Source organism: Adiantum capillus-veneris, chromosome 4 (genome assembly GCF_014529385.1).
Source record: "Adiantum capillus-veneris isolate H3 chromosome 4, ASM1452938v2, whole genome shotgun sequence".
NCBI lineage: Eukaryota > Viridiplantae > Streptophyta > Polypodiopsida > Polypodiales > Pteridaceae > Adiantum > Adiantum capillus-veneris.
The window spans coordinates 65,200,368-65,217,793 of NC_140934.1; the positions used below are offsets into that span (position 1 = coordinate 65,200,368).

At 43.2% G+C, this 17,426-nt stretch overlaps 1 protein-coding gene across 1 annotated transcript in view; it reads right to left on the minus strand.

The window, feature by feature from the left end:
- The window catches only part of LOC147459320 (membrane-associated progesterone-binding protein 4-like), a gene marked incomplete at its 3' end in the record, with an annotated part of 37,534 nt that extends 25,432 nt beyond the window's left edge, over window positions 1-12,102 (minus strand). Inside the window, exon 1 of the mRNA XM_086511577.1 lies at window positions 11,884-12,102. Within this exon, the coding sequence (XP_086367703.1) occupies window positions 11,884-12,003 (120 nt within the window). The remainder of the gene's footprint in view (window positions 1-11,883) is intronic.
- Window positions 12,103-17,426: the final 5,324 nt, after the last annotated feature.

The window sequence follows — 17,426 nt, forward strand, 5'->3', positions numbered from 1 at the left end:
AGCAAGGAGAGTGGAAGCAAAGCAAAACGAGGGAGAGGAAGTAGAACTAAGGAGAAGAACTTGTCGAGGCCAGCAAGCAAAGCAAGGGAATAAACTTGAAGCAAGCAAGGGCGAGCTTGGTCGAAGCAAGCAAGGGCTTGAAGTAAGCAAAGGAGAGCTTAGACGACTATAAACCCCTAAGCTATCGGGGCAAGTTTGGCAGATCCCTTAAGGGAAAGTGAAGGATACTGTACGTATTCGGTACATAAGGTACGTAGTCCTTTATGGATTGAGGTTAAGGTACGTAAAAATACGCACTATTGGTAAAAAACCCTTAAAAATTAGGAAAAACATTTGAAATTTCACAAAAGAAGCCTACAAATAAACTATCAATCTATATGGCTAAATGAAAAGGCCTCAGCGTAACCGCGAAACGTTTCACCCCGAAACGGGGCATTTCACCCTTGAGAGGAGCCTCGGTGAAACGTATGACCGAAACGCGGGTATATATAGTATTATATATATACATAATAGGTGTGCACAATGCAATGCACATTTGCACACATTTGTGCCAAATCTAGAATCTAGATGCTTGAGAGAGGGAGATATCATCATATATGATAATGTGATCAATATCGATTACATTACCTCTACTTTCCAAGGTATAGACCGCTACATAATTTAAACTGTAACAAACTGAAAGTGAGCAAAATTTAAACCTCAAAGCGACAAGAAATTACAACTTACAAAGTTACAAGTTACAACTAGTAACTACTTGCACATTCAAGTCTCAAGATTTCTGATTCATCGAACATTACTAGTAGAACTAAACAAAACAATGGATTAGATAGTGAAGTTTGAACACAATGCACATAGAATGTCAAGCACATAAGTCAATTCTCCATGTAAATAAGATGAAATCCAAACCATAATCTTGTCGAGACTCGACAGACTACATAGCACAAGACTGTAAAGAGTCAAGACTGGAGTGATGGTGTCAAAGCCCATACGGCAAACACAAAAAAAGGTGTCCCATGACAAAATGATAGAGTAGCATGACAAAATATGCAAATCTGAGCGCTAGTGAGTCGCTCCTCTAGACTCAAAAAGAGACTACTGAGATCCATCTGACTGACTCCCCTCATCACTCTCACACTCTGAAGGAGTCGGAGTAAGTCGCCTAGTAGTAGAAGTAAGCTCTGCAACACTGCGTCTAGGCCTACGTGCTCGAGTAGCTCTCTCAGGACGAGCACTAGTAGTAGCAACCATGGACTCCCCACGCCGGCGACGTGTAGTCGAACGAGTCGGTCATGAGAACCTCATCCGATGTCCGATTGACTAACCCCTATTGCAACCATGTCTATTCGAGATCAATCATACCAAAATGCTGCAGTCATTTCATCTATCAGTTCCTACACTTAAAAGAAGTCAAGAACAAATCAGTATCATAATCAGGAATTCCATTTCATAAAGTGTAGAATATTGTCAGCTTTCAGTATCCCTGAAGCTCAAAGAGACATCAATGACTCTAGTATCTAAATCAAGGCATCTGTAGACAAAGGAGCAGAGTGACTCCCCTCTTGTGCATCCCACTGCACCAGATCTCCGGCGAAGCTGAATTCTGGGTTGCATTTGGAGTAGACTATGCTAAACCAAAAGCATCGAGGTAAAGTTTCACAATCTGAGGAGTATCTGCAAGGTCCTCCTCCTCCATCCACTTCGCATCCAATGCAGGATAGTTCTTGAACTTAACCAAGAACCACCTTCGGACTTTACCTTTATTCTTCATATCCTTATGTGCCAAAATCTGTTCAAGAAAAAGGATCTCCTCGTTTTCTTTCACTTCGGGTTGCTCATCAGGCTCCCCATCATCAGGCACATCACCTTTAAAGGGTTTCAAGAGACTCACATGAAATGCATTGTGAATCCTCCAAGTATCAGGCAGTTTCAGTCGGAAGGAGACATCATTTATCTTTCCAATGATCTGGAAAGGTCCGTAGTATCGCATACTAAGCTTTGGAAAAAGCCTCTCCTTTCCCTTTTTCTTTCTCAGGCGTGCCTTCTCAAAACGTAAGAGCACCCAATCATCCTCCTTCAATTTCAAGTCGCAACGATGGCGATCCGCTGCCTTTTTCTGTAGTTCTTGAGATTTCTACAAAGTCTCGCGAAACCTTAGCAAAAGCCGTATCTACATCTCGCGTATATTCACCCGCTTCAAAGATCTTATCTTTCGTGCTTAGGAAGGGTGGAACCTTCACAACACCTTCAACAATCTCAAATGGCGCCTTCCCCGTCGAAGAGTGTATCGTGTTATTGTAGGCAAATTCCACCAAAGGTAGATTCTTTTCCCATTGAGTCTTCTAATCCAATATATAAGACTTCAATAAATCTAGAACCACTGAATTGGCAATCTCACATTGCCTATCAGTCTGCGGGTGGAACGATGACGAGAACTGCAATCGCGTGCCAATGTTCTCCCAAATTGCCTTCCAAAACAAACTCATAAATTTGAGGTCTCTATCGGAGACAATCGTCTCAGGCATGCCATGTAATCTGAAAATCTGGGCCACAAACAGTCTTGCTAAGTAATCCGGTGTAACAAACTGCTGACGTGTCAAAGCCTAAAGAATGGAGCCAACTTGGAGATGTGGACGAGGGGCCTAAACTGTCACAAAGTGATGACGTGGCTGCCCGAGAGCAGAAACCCTAACCCTAATTCCTGCCAGAAACTCTAACTGCTGAAACCCTAATTCTGAAAACCCTAACCCTAAAACCTGCAAACCCTTATTCTTTGCCAAAAACCCTAAAATTGCAGAAACCCTAACCCTAGATTTCCAAAAATTGCGCTGGCTGATGACATGGCAGGCTGTACGGATTTCCGTGATTTACGCTGACAGCTTTTTGGCTTTGCTTTTGGACCAGAAGCTTTTGAGTTTTAAAGGCTTTTTACTGTAACTACTTTTTAGGCCAAGGGCCTTTAAATATGAGGCTAGGGCTCATGCGCTGGCATGCTTCCTGGCGAAGGTGCAGAGTCTGGAGTACCGGCTTGTACTGTGTTGATGCAATATAAAGAAATACCGAAAGGGGCGCCAAGGTTTGGGGCCAATACTCTCTGGGCTGGAATTTTGCCACTCCGTGTCGCGTGTCGTCTCTCTCTTTCAGTTCAATTGTTATTGAAGTGCTAAAAGTCTGTTCAGTCTGTTCTTTTCTATGGGCACATGGTGCCCGCCTTGTGACATCCACCTTGACTGTTTTCTTCACTGAAATGAAAGGAGCCTGTTTGCTAAATCTGTCAATAACAATCCAAATACCATCGTGACCACTCTATGTTCTCGGGAGATCAAAACTGAAATCCATTGCAATACTTTCCCAGGGGCGGGTGGATATGGGTAAAGACTATAACAATCCCTGTGCTTTATGCCTGTCAAACTTGACCTTCTGGCATACTAAGCAACTGCACACAAACTCTAACACATCCTTTTTGAGTCTCGGCCGAAAGAAGTATCTCTCTACCCCTTTCATGGTGGTAGCAATGCCGCAGTGACCCGTAAAAGGTGGACGGTGGCATACAGTCATAACCTTTTCCCTCAACGGTTGTGTAACGCACAACATGGTTTTTCTCATCAAGTAGCCATCCCGAATGGAATATCCCACTACTGTCTCCCCATCCCGTATCCGTGTGAAAACGTCTGCAAAATCCGTATCTGTTGCATACTGGTCAACCATATCCTCGAAGCTCCTATGATGTATCGCGGAAATAGCCAGAATCAACAGCTTCCGAGACAAAGCATCTGCCACCACATTCTTCTATCCCTGCAAATGGACGTGAAACTGTGACAAGATGTTCGCCCACCACATCTGCTTTTCCAAAAGCTGCTTCTGTGACAAGAAGTAGCGCAAACTCTGATGGTCTGTAAAGACAGTAAAATCCGCTCCGAGTAGGTACTGCCGCCACTGAGTAAGAGCATGGATAACCGCCAAAATCTCTCATAAATTTGTGTTGTCATCTCCGGCCTTGAGAACAATCGGCTCTAGTAAGCAATGACATGGCCTTCTTGCATTAAGACCGCACCCAGACTACGACCACAAGCATCACAATATACTTCAAATGACTTCTGCAAGTCCGGCAAAGTCAAAACTGGTCCCGTAATCAATTTCTCCTTCAGTGTCTGAAAGGCAGTCACCTCTGTGGGTCCCCACGAGAAAGGGACTCCTTTCTATGTCAAGATATGCAAAGGGAAAGCAACCTCTGCAAACTTTCAAATGAACCGCCTGTAGTACGAACACAGTCCCAAGAAGCTTCTAACATCATGGACATTCGTCAAATCGGGCCAATCACGTATAGTCTCTATCTTGGCCGGATCCATTTGCACTCCTATTGCTGAGACAATGTGTCCCAAAAAGTGTATCTCTGGTAGGCAAAATTCACTTTTCTTTGCATTAATCACTAACTTGTGATCTCGTAATGCCTAAAAGACCTGAAGCAGATGATCTCTGTGTTCTGCCTCATTCTTTGAGAAAACAATGATATCATCAAAGAAAGTGCCAACAAATAGCCTGTACTCTCGAAAAACCCTGTCCATCATCCGGTTAAATGTCATAGGAGCATTGGTTAAGCCAAAAGGCATCACCAAAAACTCAAATAACCCAAAAGTCGTCCGAAAAGCTGTTTTGTAGACGTCTCCCGGCGCGATCCTGATCTAAAGATATCCACTCTTCAAATTAATCCTGCTAAAGCACGAGGATCCCTGTAATCTGTCGAGTATATCATCGATCCTAGGAATCGGAAATCTATTCTTGATGGTGAATTTGTTGAGAGCTCTATAATCGATGCACATTCTCCAAGATCCGTTTTTCTTCAAAACCAACAACACTGGAGAGCAATACGGTGAAGTACTAGGCTGGACAAGACCTGTCACAAGACGAGCACCACGTGCCAATAGAAAAGAACAGACTGGACAAACTTCTAGCACTTCAATAACAACTGAACTGAAAGAGAGAGACGACACGCGACACGCAGTGGCGGAATTCCACCCCAGAGAGTATTGGCCCCAAACCTTGGCGTCCCTTTCGGTATTTCTTTATATTGCATCATCAAAGTACAAGCCGGTACTCCAGACTCTGCACCTTCGCCAGGAAGCATCCCAAAGAATGAGCCCTAACCTCATATTTAAAGGCCCTTGGCCTAAAAAGCAGTTTACAGTAAAAAGCCTTCAAACTTAAAAGCTTCTGGTCCAAAAGCAAAGCCAAAAAGCTGCCAACGTAAATCACGAAAATCCGTACAGCTTGCCACGTCATCAGCAGCGCAAATTTCGAAAATCCGCCTACTGCCCTTAGGGTTAGGGTTAGGGTTTTTGTAGTTTTAGGGTTAGGGTTTTCAGAATTAGGGTTTGCAGGTTTTAGGTTAGGGTTTCCAAAATTAGGGTTTCAAAGATTAGGGTTTTAGCAATTAGGGTTTCCAAAATTAGGATTTTAGCAATTAGGGTTTCCAGAATTAGGGTTTCTGGCAGAAATTAGGGTTAGGGTTTTCTGCACTCGGGCAGCCACGTCATCACTTTGTGACACTTCTTCTGTTGCTTGTTCTTCTAAGGGTTTAGGCCCCTAGGCCGGTAGCTCTGTTCTTCAGTATGTCGACACGTCAGCAGTTTGTTACAAGACCCTATTCCAAGAAGTCTTTCACTTGGTTCATAATCTCTTCAATCTGTGCTCGGCTCACACGGTAAGGTGGCCGATTCGATGGTGTGCTTCCAGGTATCAGATCAATGGTAGATCAATGGTATGATCTTCAGGACGAGAAGGTGGTAACTCGCCTGGTAGGCCCTCTGAGAAGCAATCGGCGTGAGAGTGGACAAAATCTTGGCGTTCTTTATCAAGTTTAGACATATTTGTCCTATCCTTATCGCTCAATTCTTTCATAAAGATCGAGTAAACAAACAGACTGGATTTCATTAATTTAGAAATGGCCGAAGCCGATACAATAGGGACAGACTCGACCTTCAGTTTAATATCAAATACAATGGTTATGCCCTTCTCTGTATCAACGTTGCTTTCCTCACCCAATAATCGACCACGGCATTGTTCTTGTGGTACCAGGGAATCCCTAAGAGAACATCACAACCTTCCAAAGGCATTATGAAAAAGTCCTCGTGCCCCAAATACCCCTGACAATGCAACCGAAGTTTGCCAATGACAGGTATAATGACTACGTCCCTACGTCCCTACCGGGTGCCTCCCCAAGTGGTCCCATCCGATCGGGAGTGATTTCAAGCCGCGCCACCAATTCCGGTGAAATGAAGTTGGCCTTGGCTCCTCCATCAAAGAAGATCAAGGCCTCTTGGTCTTTCACTTTGCCCCAAGCTCGGCAAAGTTCTGTACTCTCGTCCATGGTATTGGGATCGGTACCCACACAATCTGGAACCAGTCCCGTTTTCATCTTGCCTTTTCTTCCACAGTCCTCAGCTGCTCTCGAACTCTCAGGCCTGTCGTCGTCCTTATCATTCTGTTCTTTCTGTGCCTTTTTAGGACACTTCACGGAGATATGTCCATGTTCCCCGCATCCAAAGCACTTTCCCTCCCTGATGAAGCGAGCTCTCTCCTGAGGAGTAAGCTTGGATCGTGCATCCTTCTTCTCTGCGTTGCTCTTTCTCTTTCTACTTTCATTCCCGAAGTCTGTTCCGCTCATTGTGGCATGACCTCATCGATGGGGTAGGTTAGACTGCCAGAGTGAATGGCAAAGCCCCGCTTTGCATGACTCATCAACTCCTCAATAGAAGCTGACTTCTGTTCCAAGCAGTGATCTCGGATCTCTGTAGGTGGACCCAAGGTGAACCGCTCAATCTGTTCTCTGAACGAGATCTTGAATGAAGAGGCGGGTAGAAACGAGCTCCAGAATTTCTCACAGTAAGCATCCACTGTATATTTGTTAGTCATCCGAAGATGGTTCCAAGCAGCTCGTATATCGCGTTCATACTCTTGCATCAGTCAAGAAGAAATAAAAAGGCTCTTAAGCCATTTAACTGGCCCAGTCTTGTTTAAAAGAAGCGTGGACCACCAAGTTCGAGCATTCCCCTTAAAGTAAGAGGCAGCTCTCCGAATCTTGGAGTGCTCTGAGTAGCCTCCTCCCACGAAAGCGATGTCAAACTGCTGTATAAAAGACAAAGCCTTCGAAGCATCTTTGTATCCTGAAAAAGTGTCAAATTTGATCGACTGTCCACCTTCCTTAAACTCTCGAACTTTCTTGCTTCTATCTTCCAGAAAGTCATACTGATTGGCTTTGTAAAAATTCTTCTTGTTCGCATAAAATCTGCCATCATCACAGTCTAAACTATCTGTAGACGAGTCCTCTATAGAACTGTCACTCACTGGGCGAGATTTAGACTTCTTTGCCTTTTTCTTGCCCTTTCCGAAGCATTGTTTCTTGCTTCGCTTTTTGCCTTTTCTATCTTCTTCGCTCGAATCTGAAGAACTAGAAGAACTGTCAAAAGAAGAAGAAGAAGAACTCGGTACTTCTTCAAATCGAACACGCTTCTTCTGTTTCTTTGCTTTATCAAATGTCGACTGACGACCCAAGTAACCCAGGAAGTCAGTGCCTTTCTTCTGCTTTTTGCCGTGCTTTTTGGCTTTCTTCTGCGCGTCAAAAAGCTGAGCAATCCGTGCATCAACCACCTCTTCTAATTCCTTCTCTGAATATTGCTTGTGATCGGAAGGTTTCTTGAGAGCGGGTTTCGGGGGTGGTGGTGTGGTTTTCTGCCACTGAGCATGCACTTCTTGAAAAGAAGTCTCGCTCATATATTTTGCCAATTTCGGATCCTTCGCAAAACTGAGCATCATCTTTGTTGCATCACCGATCAATTGACGATGCTTCATCTCTCGTTGCTCCGCCTGAGTAGGCCGAAGCGGGCCATACTCTTTGCCGAAATCTTCGTTGTGATCCCTGCCCGCATCTCCGGATGCAGAGGGAGTCGACTGATCCTTGCGTGAAGCCATAGGTGCCGCGGGAAAAAATTTGGGATCGGATTTCCCGTAGAAGAGAAATCGGCCGTGCTCTGATACCATTGTAACAGACTTGGACACTCCAAGTCAAGAATCAATCACGACAGCACCAAATAACCACTTCAAAACAGTTCACAGTTCACAATAGATTTGCACTAGCCCGACGGAGTTTTGTGCCTAGAGATATTGGCCCCAAAGACTGGCGCCCCTTTCTGTATTTCTTTATGTATTAATCAGATCAAAGTACAAGAGAGTGGTTCGGGTTTCACTCTCAGACTCTGCGTCCAGAGAGTGTGCCCAAACCACTTATTTAAAGTTTACAAGGGATGCCAAAAGCAAAGCCCCAAAAGCTTAAAAATAAAGCAGAACTCTTTTCTCTGACAAGCTCTCTCTCTGTAGGACTTTTAATAAAATAAAAGCAGTGGAATTCTCTCTCCTCTTATGCTCAATTTGCGTAGAGAAAACTGACGCAAAAGCTGAAAATCGGTGCCGCAAAATCCGGGCCTGGCCGTACAGTGCCACGTCATCGAGTCAGCGCTTTTTCAGGGGGTTCAGCTTGCTGCCCTAGGGTTAGGGTTTATGGCAGTTTTTAGGGTTAGGGTTAGGGTTAGGTGTTTTGGTATATTTTAGGGTTTGCAGGTTCCAGAATTAGTGTTTTCAGCAGCAATCAGGGTTAGGGTTTCCCGCATGCTCTCGGGCAGACACGTCAACACTTTGTGACACAGATACTCCTCAAATTTTGGAACATTACCTTGACGCTTTTGGTTTAGCTGCGTCTACTCCAAAAGATCCCGCAGATCGGCAGACGGGACTGCACGAGGTCGGAGGGAGAGTCACTCCGCTCCTTTGTCACACATTACCTGGATAGAATAGAGTCACTGATTTCCTTTTGGACTTCAAGGATACCGTTGTGCTGATAGTATTCTATTGTATGACTTTATAAAAGAAATCATTTGAAATGAAAATTCCCGAGAATAAATTTGATTTTTGTGCTCACTCATCTGATTGTGTTGAGTGCAGGTTTGCGAGACGGAATGGTTGCAGCATTTTGGTCTTGCAAGACTATGGACATGATCGCAATAAGAATTAGTTGAATCCGCCATCAGTGAGGTCCTTTGTGGATCTAGATGAGATTACTAAATACGTTGGAAGGAATCATGGACTTGAGAATCTATAGACATGATCGCAATAAGGATTAGTTTAATCTGACATCAGTGAGGTCCTTTGTGGATCTAGATGTGACGCTAAATATGGTCTTAAATTTGGAATCAATTTTTATGTGATTGATTTGATGTGATGTGATGTGACTATCGTCTTTGTGCAAGTGCTAGATGTGTGTTGTCTAGTGCGTCGATACTTACAGTCAGTGTCTGCTGAACTGGTTTATGGCCTCTGTCTGTTTCGCAAGCGTAATCGAGAACGATTACAACTCTTTCAAGAGGGGGATATGTCACAAATTGATGACATGTCATGTCCCATTTTGCAATACTACAAGCCTATAAGTTGTTTCAACTTATGGATAAGTGCCAATGGGGCCTAACTGACACAAAACCTTAAAAAAGACGTAGAACCTACTGACGTGGCTGGTTGTACACACGCCTGCGAATTGCGCTGCTAACACGGCAAGCTGTAATTCCATGATTTGCGTTGGTTGTTTTAGCGCAAGCTTTTAGCACACCAAATGCTTTTGGAACTGAAGCTTTATATGTAACCTGCTTTTCCAAGGCCAAGGGCCTTTAAATAAGACCCCCGGTGAGCAGAGGAGAGCCCAGGGCACCTGTACTTGCTCACTAATTAACACAAAAAGAAATACCGAAAGGGGAGCCAGTATTTGGGGCCAATCTCTCTGGGCACGAGCCGTGTCGACTCAATTGTTTGTAATTTAAATTTGTGAAGTTTTTAAAGTGAATCTCTCTCGTGTCGCGACAGATTCCAAACTTGGGGTGTCCAAGTTTGTTACACAAGATGTACGGATTTTTGCAAATTACACTGGCTGCTTTTGGAAATCTCTAACGCTAGCTTTTGGAGCCCAGAGCTTTTGGATGAAAGTGCTTTTAGACTGATTGCTTTTGGGCATCCCATGTACTGTTTATAAGAGCCCTTGGGGCCTCACTTTACAAAGCATTTGAAACCAGAGTTTGAGAGCACAGGTCCCTCGGGAGTTGTACGTTGCAGTGATTAACGATAAAGAAATACCGAAAGGGGCGCCAGACTTTGGGGCCAAAACCTCTGGGCACGGAACTACGTCGGGCCGTGTCTCTCTCTCTCTCTCTCTCTCTCTCTCTCTCTCTCTCTCTCTCTCTCTCTCTCTCTCTCTCTCTCTCTCTCTCTCTCTCTCTCTCTCTCTCTCTCTCTCTCTCTCTCTATTAAAGTTCAATGATTTTGAAGTTTCTGTTCGTGTGTTGCTATAGATCTCTCGCTTGGAGTGTCCAAGCCTGTTACAGGTGTGAGGGGGGGTATGCCCCTATGGGCGTCCTCCCTTAAATGGGTTCATCGCCAAAAGGCCGTGCCTTGGGCGGCCGCGTTTGAAAGAGAAAACAAGGCCATGGAGGCAACGATGCAGAGCACAGATGGAGAGGAAAACAAACGCCCGTCGATACAGTCTGTTTTGGCCATGCCTGCATAAGCAAAGATTTATGCTCATGTCATCGAGACGATCTCCTTTGGTACCGTTTCCGCCTCAAACAGAGCAGGCCTTTGCTCTATCCTCCTTGTGTGGAGGCGGCCGCTCCCACGGCTAACGACTACCGAATCTTCTTCCATGCCCATACTGCAGCATCGGGAGGAGGATCCCCTCCTCATGGAGCTTGCCCACGGCCCCAGAGAGAGAGAGAGAGAGAGAGAGAGAGAGAGAGAGAGAGAGAGAGAGAGAGAGAGAGAGAGAGAGAGAGAGAGAGAGAGAGAGAGCAGCCACGCTTCTCCTCCTTCGGTTCTCCTCCTCCTCCATGGCTGCCCTCCTCCCCTGAGCTCTGATACCAATATGAGGCGACTAGGAACTCATGCATGCAACTCTCCACCCAAACATGCTATATATAGGCCCGTAGCTTGCTAAATATAGTCCGCCTGAACCGCATGAGCGTCCTGGGCCCTGGCCTACCCAAACCTACCTTAGGCCTGACAATTCTGTTCCTCGGGTCACAAGAAGACAAAGCTGTTGAACCAGCTCTTTATCAGCGCCAAAAAAGACGTTTTAGGGAGGCACTCCTCCTACAATCAAGGGGCCATACTCAACTCACTTATCCCCATCCAATGGATGACAACCCCCACCACTCCTTTTTTTAAAACAAGGGTAGACTCATTTGCTCCCTGTTCACCACATGCGATGAGGCTAAGTTGCAAGAAACGCCTGCCTAAGGCCCGGAACCATGGTTTCCTCGTCTTGAAACGCAAGGAAACACAATTGAGCAATGAGTTTAATTAAAAAACGATCCCTTTAACACATAAGGTAAAGGTATCTGTACATAACATTTTTCTGCAAAGCTTTGCCTACAGAAGTCAATTCTCTCAATTCTCAACAAGCTGATCACATGCAAACTGTTGATTCACGAGGCTTGGTGACTTAAAAGCTTCCCATGCACAGACACTGATGATGCTACAAGAAGGGGAGCCCATTATCCTAGTTTGGAGCGCTAGTCTTCTTCAAGGCTATTTTGCATGAAACGGTTTCAAACTAGACGGCAACTTACACCAGACGGCGACCCCTTAGACCAGGAAACGCCGGAGCCAATGGAGGCTAGACAAGCATATGGCCAATCACAAGAGAAGTAATGGGCACAGAGACGTCAACCGTTAACAATATTTCACAAACCATTAAGTCCTTGTGATCGTTTGTATTCAGCTTGTGATATCTAGCTTAGGAACCTCTCTCTCTCTCTCTCTCTCTCTCTCTCTCTCTCTCTCTAGTGGACTGACCGGCGGGGTAGTGCGCTCAGAGGCTAAATAGAGGACGATGGCAACGAGGCAAAAAGCGATGGAAAGGCCAAGGCAAGCAGGGGCACGCTCATCATTAGCTTGGCGAGGAGATTTCGCCATAGCAGCGGCAGGATGAGGAGAAGGGGCCTGGTCTTCCTCCTTATGTCGAGACCGCAGCGCCACAGGCAGTGCGGCATTCCTTCCGGAAAATTACCAAAATGAATACCCTCATATTTTGCAAAAAAATCCCAAAATGCTCTTAATTTTTTCGAAATTCCAAAAACATCTGGAGCAAGTGATTAGGTCTCCCCAATCTCAGAAAAATAAAAATTCTTTCAAAACATATTAAGTGCATAAGTGAAGGGTGAATGAAAAGATACATGAAGGTGGAAAGTCAAAAGACAAATGAAGATGGAAAGTCAAAAGACTTTTTGTGTTCATATAAATAGGTGTTTCTCTCCTCTTTCATTTTTCCTTTAGCCTTTTCTTCTAAGTTCTATCTAATTAGCGTTTTCCTCTCTCTCTCTCTCTCTCTCTCGCAATGTTGTATTCATCTTTCTTAGGTAATATTGTTGCAAATCTATGTGCTTTGTCATTGCCTGTCGTTATGTGCTATAGATTAATGCATTGTTTTCTTGATTTTGAAAGGAATCTTTGTACTAGGAGCACCTTTTAATTTTTTTGAAGCCATTAGGAATACCTTTTAATTTTTTGATATAGGCATGGTGTCTATGAAATGATGTAGGCTTTTGAAGCTATTTTAAGATGCTATTTTTCAGCATTTCTTCGGAGCCATGCTTGTAAATAAAAATAGCGCTCGCTTAAAAAAACCGACAGCAGCAAGGCAAAGAGAAGGAGCTCAAAAAGACTCTAACAGAAACGAGAGCAAGGAGTGCAAGGTATGCTGCTACTACAGCTAGCTCTCTCTCTCTCTCTCTCTCTCTCTCTCTCTCTCTCTCTCTCTCTCTCTCTCGCGCGCGAGCTGTCGTTGGCAAGTTAGTGACAGCCTTGTTATTCTTGCAAACATCTCCAAACAGTTTCTTCTTTGCAACTCTTCACATGAAAATTAGTTATCCCTCAACCAAAGATGATAGAACTAGGATTTTGGATGGCATTGTGCGCTCTCAAGTTGATGTTGATTATTAGTAGACACAAATTCCTCTATTTGTGAGGTCATTGGTAATTTTTTCTTTTTTATGCTAGATGCTTATAGGTAGTTCTATTGCCAGAAAGACTAAACTATGCAAAATTTGGAATGATCGATCTAAAATTGATAACAAGGGTATTTTGGGAATCTGAGGGTATTTTCAAAATTTCCCCAAATCTGAGGGGTATTTTGGCACTACACCAAAATTGGTGTGAGCTTGGGAGGGTATGAGCACCACACCAAAATTGGTGTGAACTAGATGTGAACTAAGCTTGAACTAGATGGAACTCATCCGTGACAACCTAATCTATAAACTTTACATACACACTCCTTTCGACAAGTATGCGATAGCTTAGCGATTAGAGTCAAACTCAAAGGGGAGAGAGTACATGGGTTCAACCCTCGGATTTGGGACTCTTAGGAATCTTTTGCATTTCCTAGAGAATCCAATGATCGTGATCAACCAGCAATCGTGGAACTTGGAGACAATCTCCGCTATCCACCTAGTAGTTTGACAGACTGTGCTTGGGTTACAAAAAATGCAAATCCGCGCAAGTGATGAGGCTTGAGAGGGCTTATGTGGCACAAAGCAGAGTGTTGATGGGGCGATGGGTGCCACATCCTCACATTTCAAAGAAAAGGAGTATGTGGAAAACGATTACGTGAGACTTTTGAGAGGCCTCGCAACAAGGAGTTGTGAGGCTTCATGCATGCAATTTTGTTGCAGCATGTTGTGGACGAGCATGGAAGGGTATGTTTAGCCAGCACAATACATGTCGTGCATGATTTAGTTGATGCCTTGCATGATTGTAGCCTTCAAGCTTGCACACCACTTTTTGAAGTGAGGGAGAATATTGCACAAGAGGATAACCCCTAGTAATCAACAAAGACAAAGATGCAATCCAATGAGGAGGTACATGCTTGGGTTTTAAATGAGCAACCTTCGCAAGAAACCATGTTATAATGGATGCTTGTTTTTAATATACAGATTGCATTGATAACGGATCCCATGTGGATAGAGATGATGCTTTGAAGGAGGAGATGACTGGTGGCATCCAAGAGATGGAGGATTTGTTCAATGTTGGCATGTGTCACTATGTTGCAAGGTGAGCATCTCAAATGAAGTATTCCACATCAATATGGCATCAGTGATAAAGCAAGTCTCTTATAGATTCTTCATTATTCCAAGTAAAATTCTAATGATGTCACATCAAAGGTAATAATATATGACCATGGGTGCTCCCTAAAAAACTGTCTCCATTCTTATCATTTCATTTTAAATTCTCCACATATTCTCCCTATTTTATGCATCTCATAATCATGCTTAAATTTACGTTTGTGGTAACTTTACCAACATCCATATCTATAGCCATGTTTGGGTTTGCGTGAGCCTATGTTTATCCATACCCACATTCATTGGCTTACCTAGGTTTATCTGTATTGTATTATTTGTGTTGACTTCAGGCATTATTTGGTTTGCGAGTCTCGTAGGAAATAACGATTGGTCATTAATGTACAAGGAGGCCCTCAAATTGAAAGATCAAAATAAGGTGCTATATTATCAATCCTCCAAATCTGATGCCTTAGATGAGTAGGATAGCCCCTTCATTCTCATTATCCAGAATGATTTGATGCTCCACATGTGATTTGGCCAATAGATTCCACAATTACGACAAATGTGTATGGGATGCCACTATATGCAACAATATTGCCAAATCAACATGGTGGTTGGCTTACCTCTATGGTTCATGCTATGCACCCATGATGTTGGAACAAGCCAAGAAAGCATTGCCTTGCAAATCACATTAAGACTAGTTCTCAAACATTTTCATAATTTCCAAAGTGTCAAACCTTCACCCTAGAGTGTTGGTGATAGAAAATGCGTCACCTCATTACGAGCCATCATGCAAGCTCTCCATAGCATTCGATTTTGATTGGATATATGTAGAGATGGCACCATCCAATAAGTTGCATGTGATGTTGTGGTATGCTTATTCCAAGCAAAAAAGGCATGGGTAGAGCATTTGCTCCTCTACTTATACTCAATGTTGTGATTATGATTAAGTTTCAAGCTATATGTTGCAAGCAAGTTAGTAATGATGCCAACATTTTGTTCAATTGTGTTTGGAGGTTTCGAAGGAAATGCGCGATAATGTATACATCAATGGATAATTTTGTCATAAAATATAATATCTAACTTTACCAAATGATTTCTCATATTAAACTGATCATTTAATATGGGAATATAAAAAGGGAAAAAAGAGTTAGGATATAGATATGTGCTTCTAAACCTATCTCGACAGGGGACCAAAAGGAGAAATGGTTGCATCTCAATAGGGGTCCAAAAGGAGATGGTCTACCAAAGAGCAATGTGCGATAAGTGCGTCTAGATTTACCTCAACAAGGGACCAAGAGGAGAGATGGTTACATCTCAATAGGAGTCCAAAAGGAGGTAGTCTATCAAAGAGCAACGTGCATCTAATGGGTCTTAAAAGACCTTAGGGTTAGCTTCATTAAAGACCTCCAAAAGTTAGCGTTAAAAAGTCCTTGGACGTTATGCAAGCTAGGTCTGACCTTGAGGTGGGAATCCGACCCAAGCATGAGGTGCTTGTCGGCTTGTTAACTAAAGTTGCCCAAGCTTGAGGTGATTCTCATGACTAAATTTCTTGAAGTGTTAAATTCAAAGATAAACTCTCAAGAGGCATAAACTATTTCCATGTTTAATTGACTAAGTGCTTGAAGTGTTCCAATTTAAACCAAATGACTTTAGAAGCATAAAAGACACATGTCAAAATCCTCCACATGTGGCCCTCATGATGCGCTTCAATCCTATTGGATAGACTTTAAAGGGGTCCAATGAGAATTTAGATGCATAAAAATAAATAATTAAGTTCTTTCTCTCAAAGAGGAAAAACAGGACACATGTCCAAATGATATAATAATACGAGAGAGGGAGAGAGGGAGAGAGAGAGAGAGAGAGAGAGGGGGGGGGGAGGGGGAGGGAGAGGGAGAGGGGGTGGACCAAGCTTGAGAGGGGGTATACTCTCCCACAACCACACACACACACTCTCATTGTGTGGAGTGCAAAGTGCAAGAGCTCCATCTCCTTCTCCAAGCTTGTTGAGAAGTTGAGAGCCTACACCAACAATTTTAGCTATGGAATACAAATCCAACCAAGAGCCATGATTCAATGCTTAAGCTTGCCATCTTCTTCATCTTCATTGCTATGCTAAGCAAGAAGAGCGATGATAAGTGAGGAACTATTTCTTTCTCCTCTGAATGATTTTTCTTCCTCTTCCCTACCCTCATTCCTCGCTAGCTCTCTCCACCTTCGAAGGTGAGACCTCGGGACTGAGGCTTGGGATAGTTAACGCTTTTTGCAAATTTTATGCTATGCTTGTGATGCATGAATCTTTCCATCTTCATAGCATCACCAAGGTCACAATCAAGGAATACAAAGATTGTATTGCACCAAGTCTCTCTTGATAGGAGAATCTATAATACAAACACCTTTTGGAGGGGGGACAGGCTCCAAGTAAATCCGGTCCTCAACTATTGTCATGCTCTCTAATCCTCTCTCTCTCTTGCAAAAGTATTGTTCATGCCAAGTTAATTAAGTACTATGTTTATGTTGCTACCATCAATTAAGTTCACCCTCTATGTTCTCAAAGTGATCTCACAAAAATGCTCACTCTAATTCTCTTAATTCCGTTATTCTCAAAGTTCATAGGCCATTTCCATTACAATTTAATGCAATGTGGTACAAAGGAAGAGGTCTTGGCACCAAATGTGGTGACTTTTTTAGATTTTTTGACACAAGCACGTGGACATGACTAATGTGGTGGGAAGAATATGATGATACATGAAGTGCACCCTCTTGGATGCAGGAATCAATTGGTTAGTCTTGAATTTTTTGCGTGCCCTTGTTGGTGAATCAAGGACACGGGCACAAAGAGGTGGTATCGTGCTTGTGTTCTTCAAGATGAAACAAAAGGTCGGTGTATCTCTATGTTTTTGAACTTTATGCATGGTTGGGTTTAGGTCTACATGGGCTTACATATCTCTATCAAACTACCTCGGCTTATAGTTGAGGGTAAAAATGTATGGTGCATATATATCTTCATATACATAAAAATGGATGATGAAGAAAGTCCATTGTGTGCACATTTTCTTTATTGAAGAGAAGTTCTTCTCTTATGTGTCCTGAGCTTGTATCTATCAAGAAAAGCTCTCTTATGTGTCTTGTTTAGGACTATGTAAAGTTTTAGATTAAGAATGGTTTTGGTTTACCGATGAAAATCTACTTCCTTTCAAATTTAATGTTCAATGTACACATGCTTTTGGGACAACTCTAGTTGTGAATTCAAAGACATCTACTTATTTGCATCCCATGAGT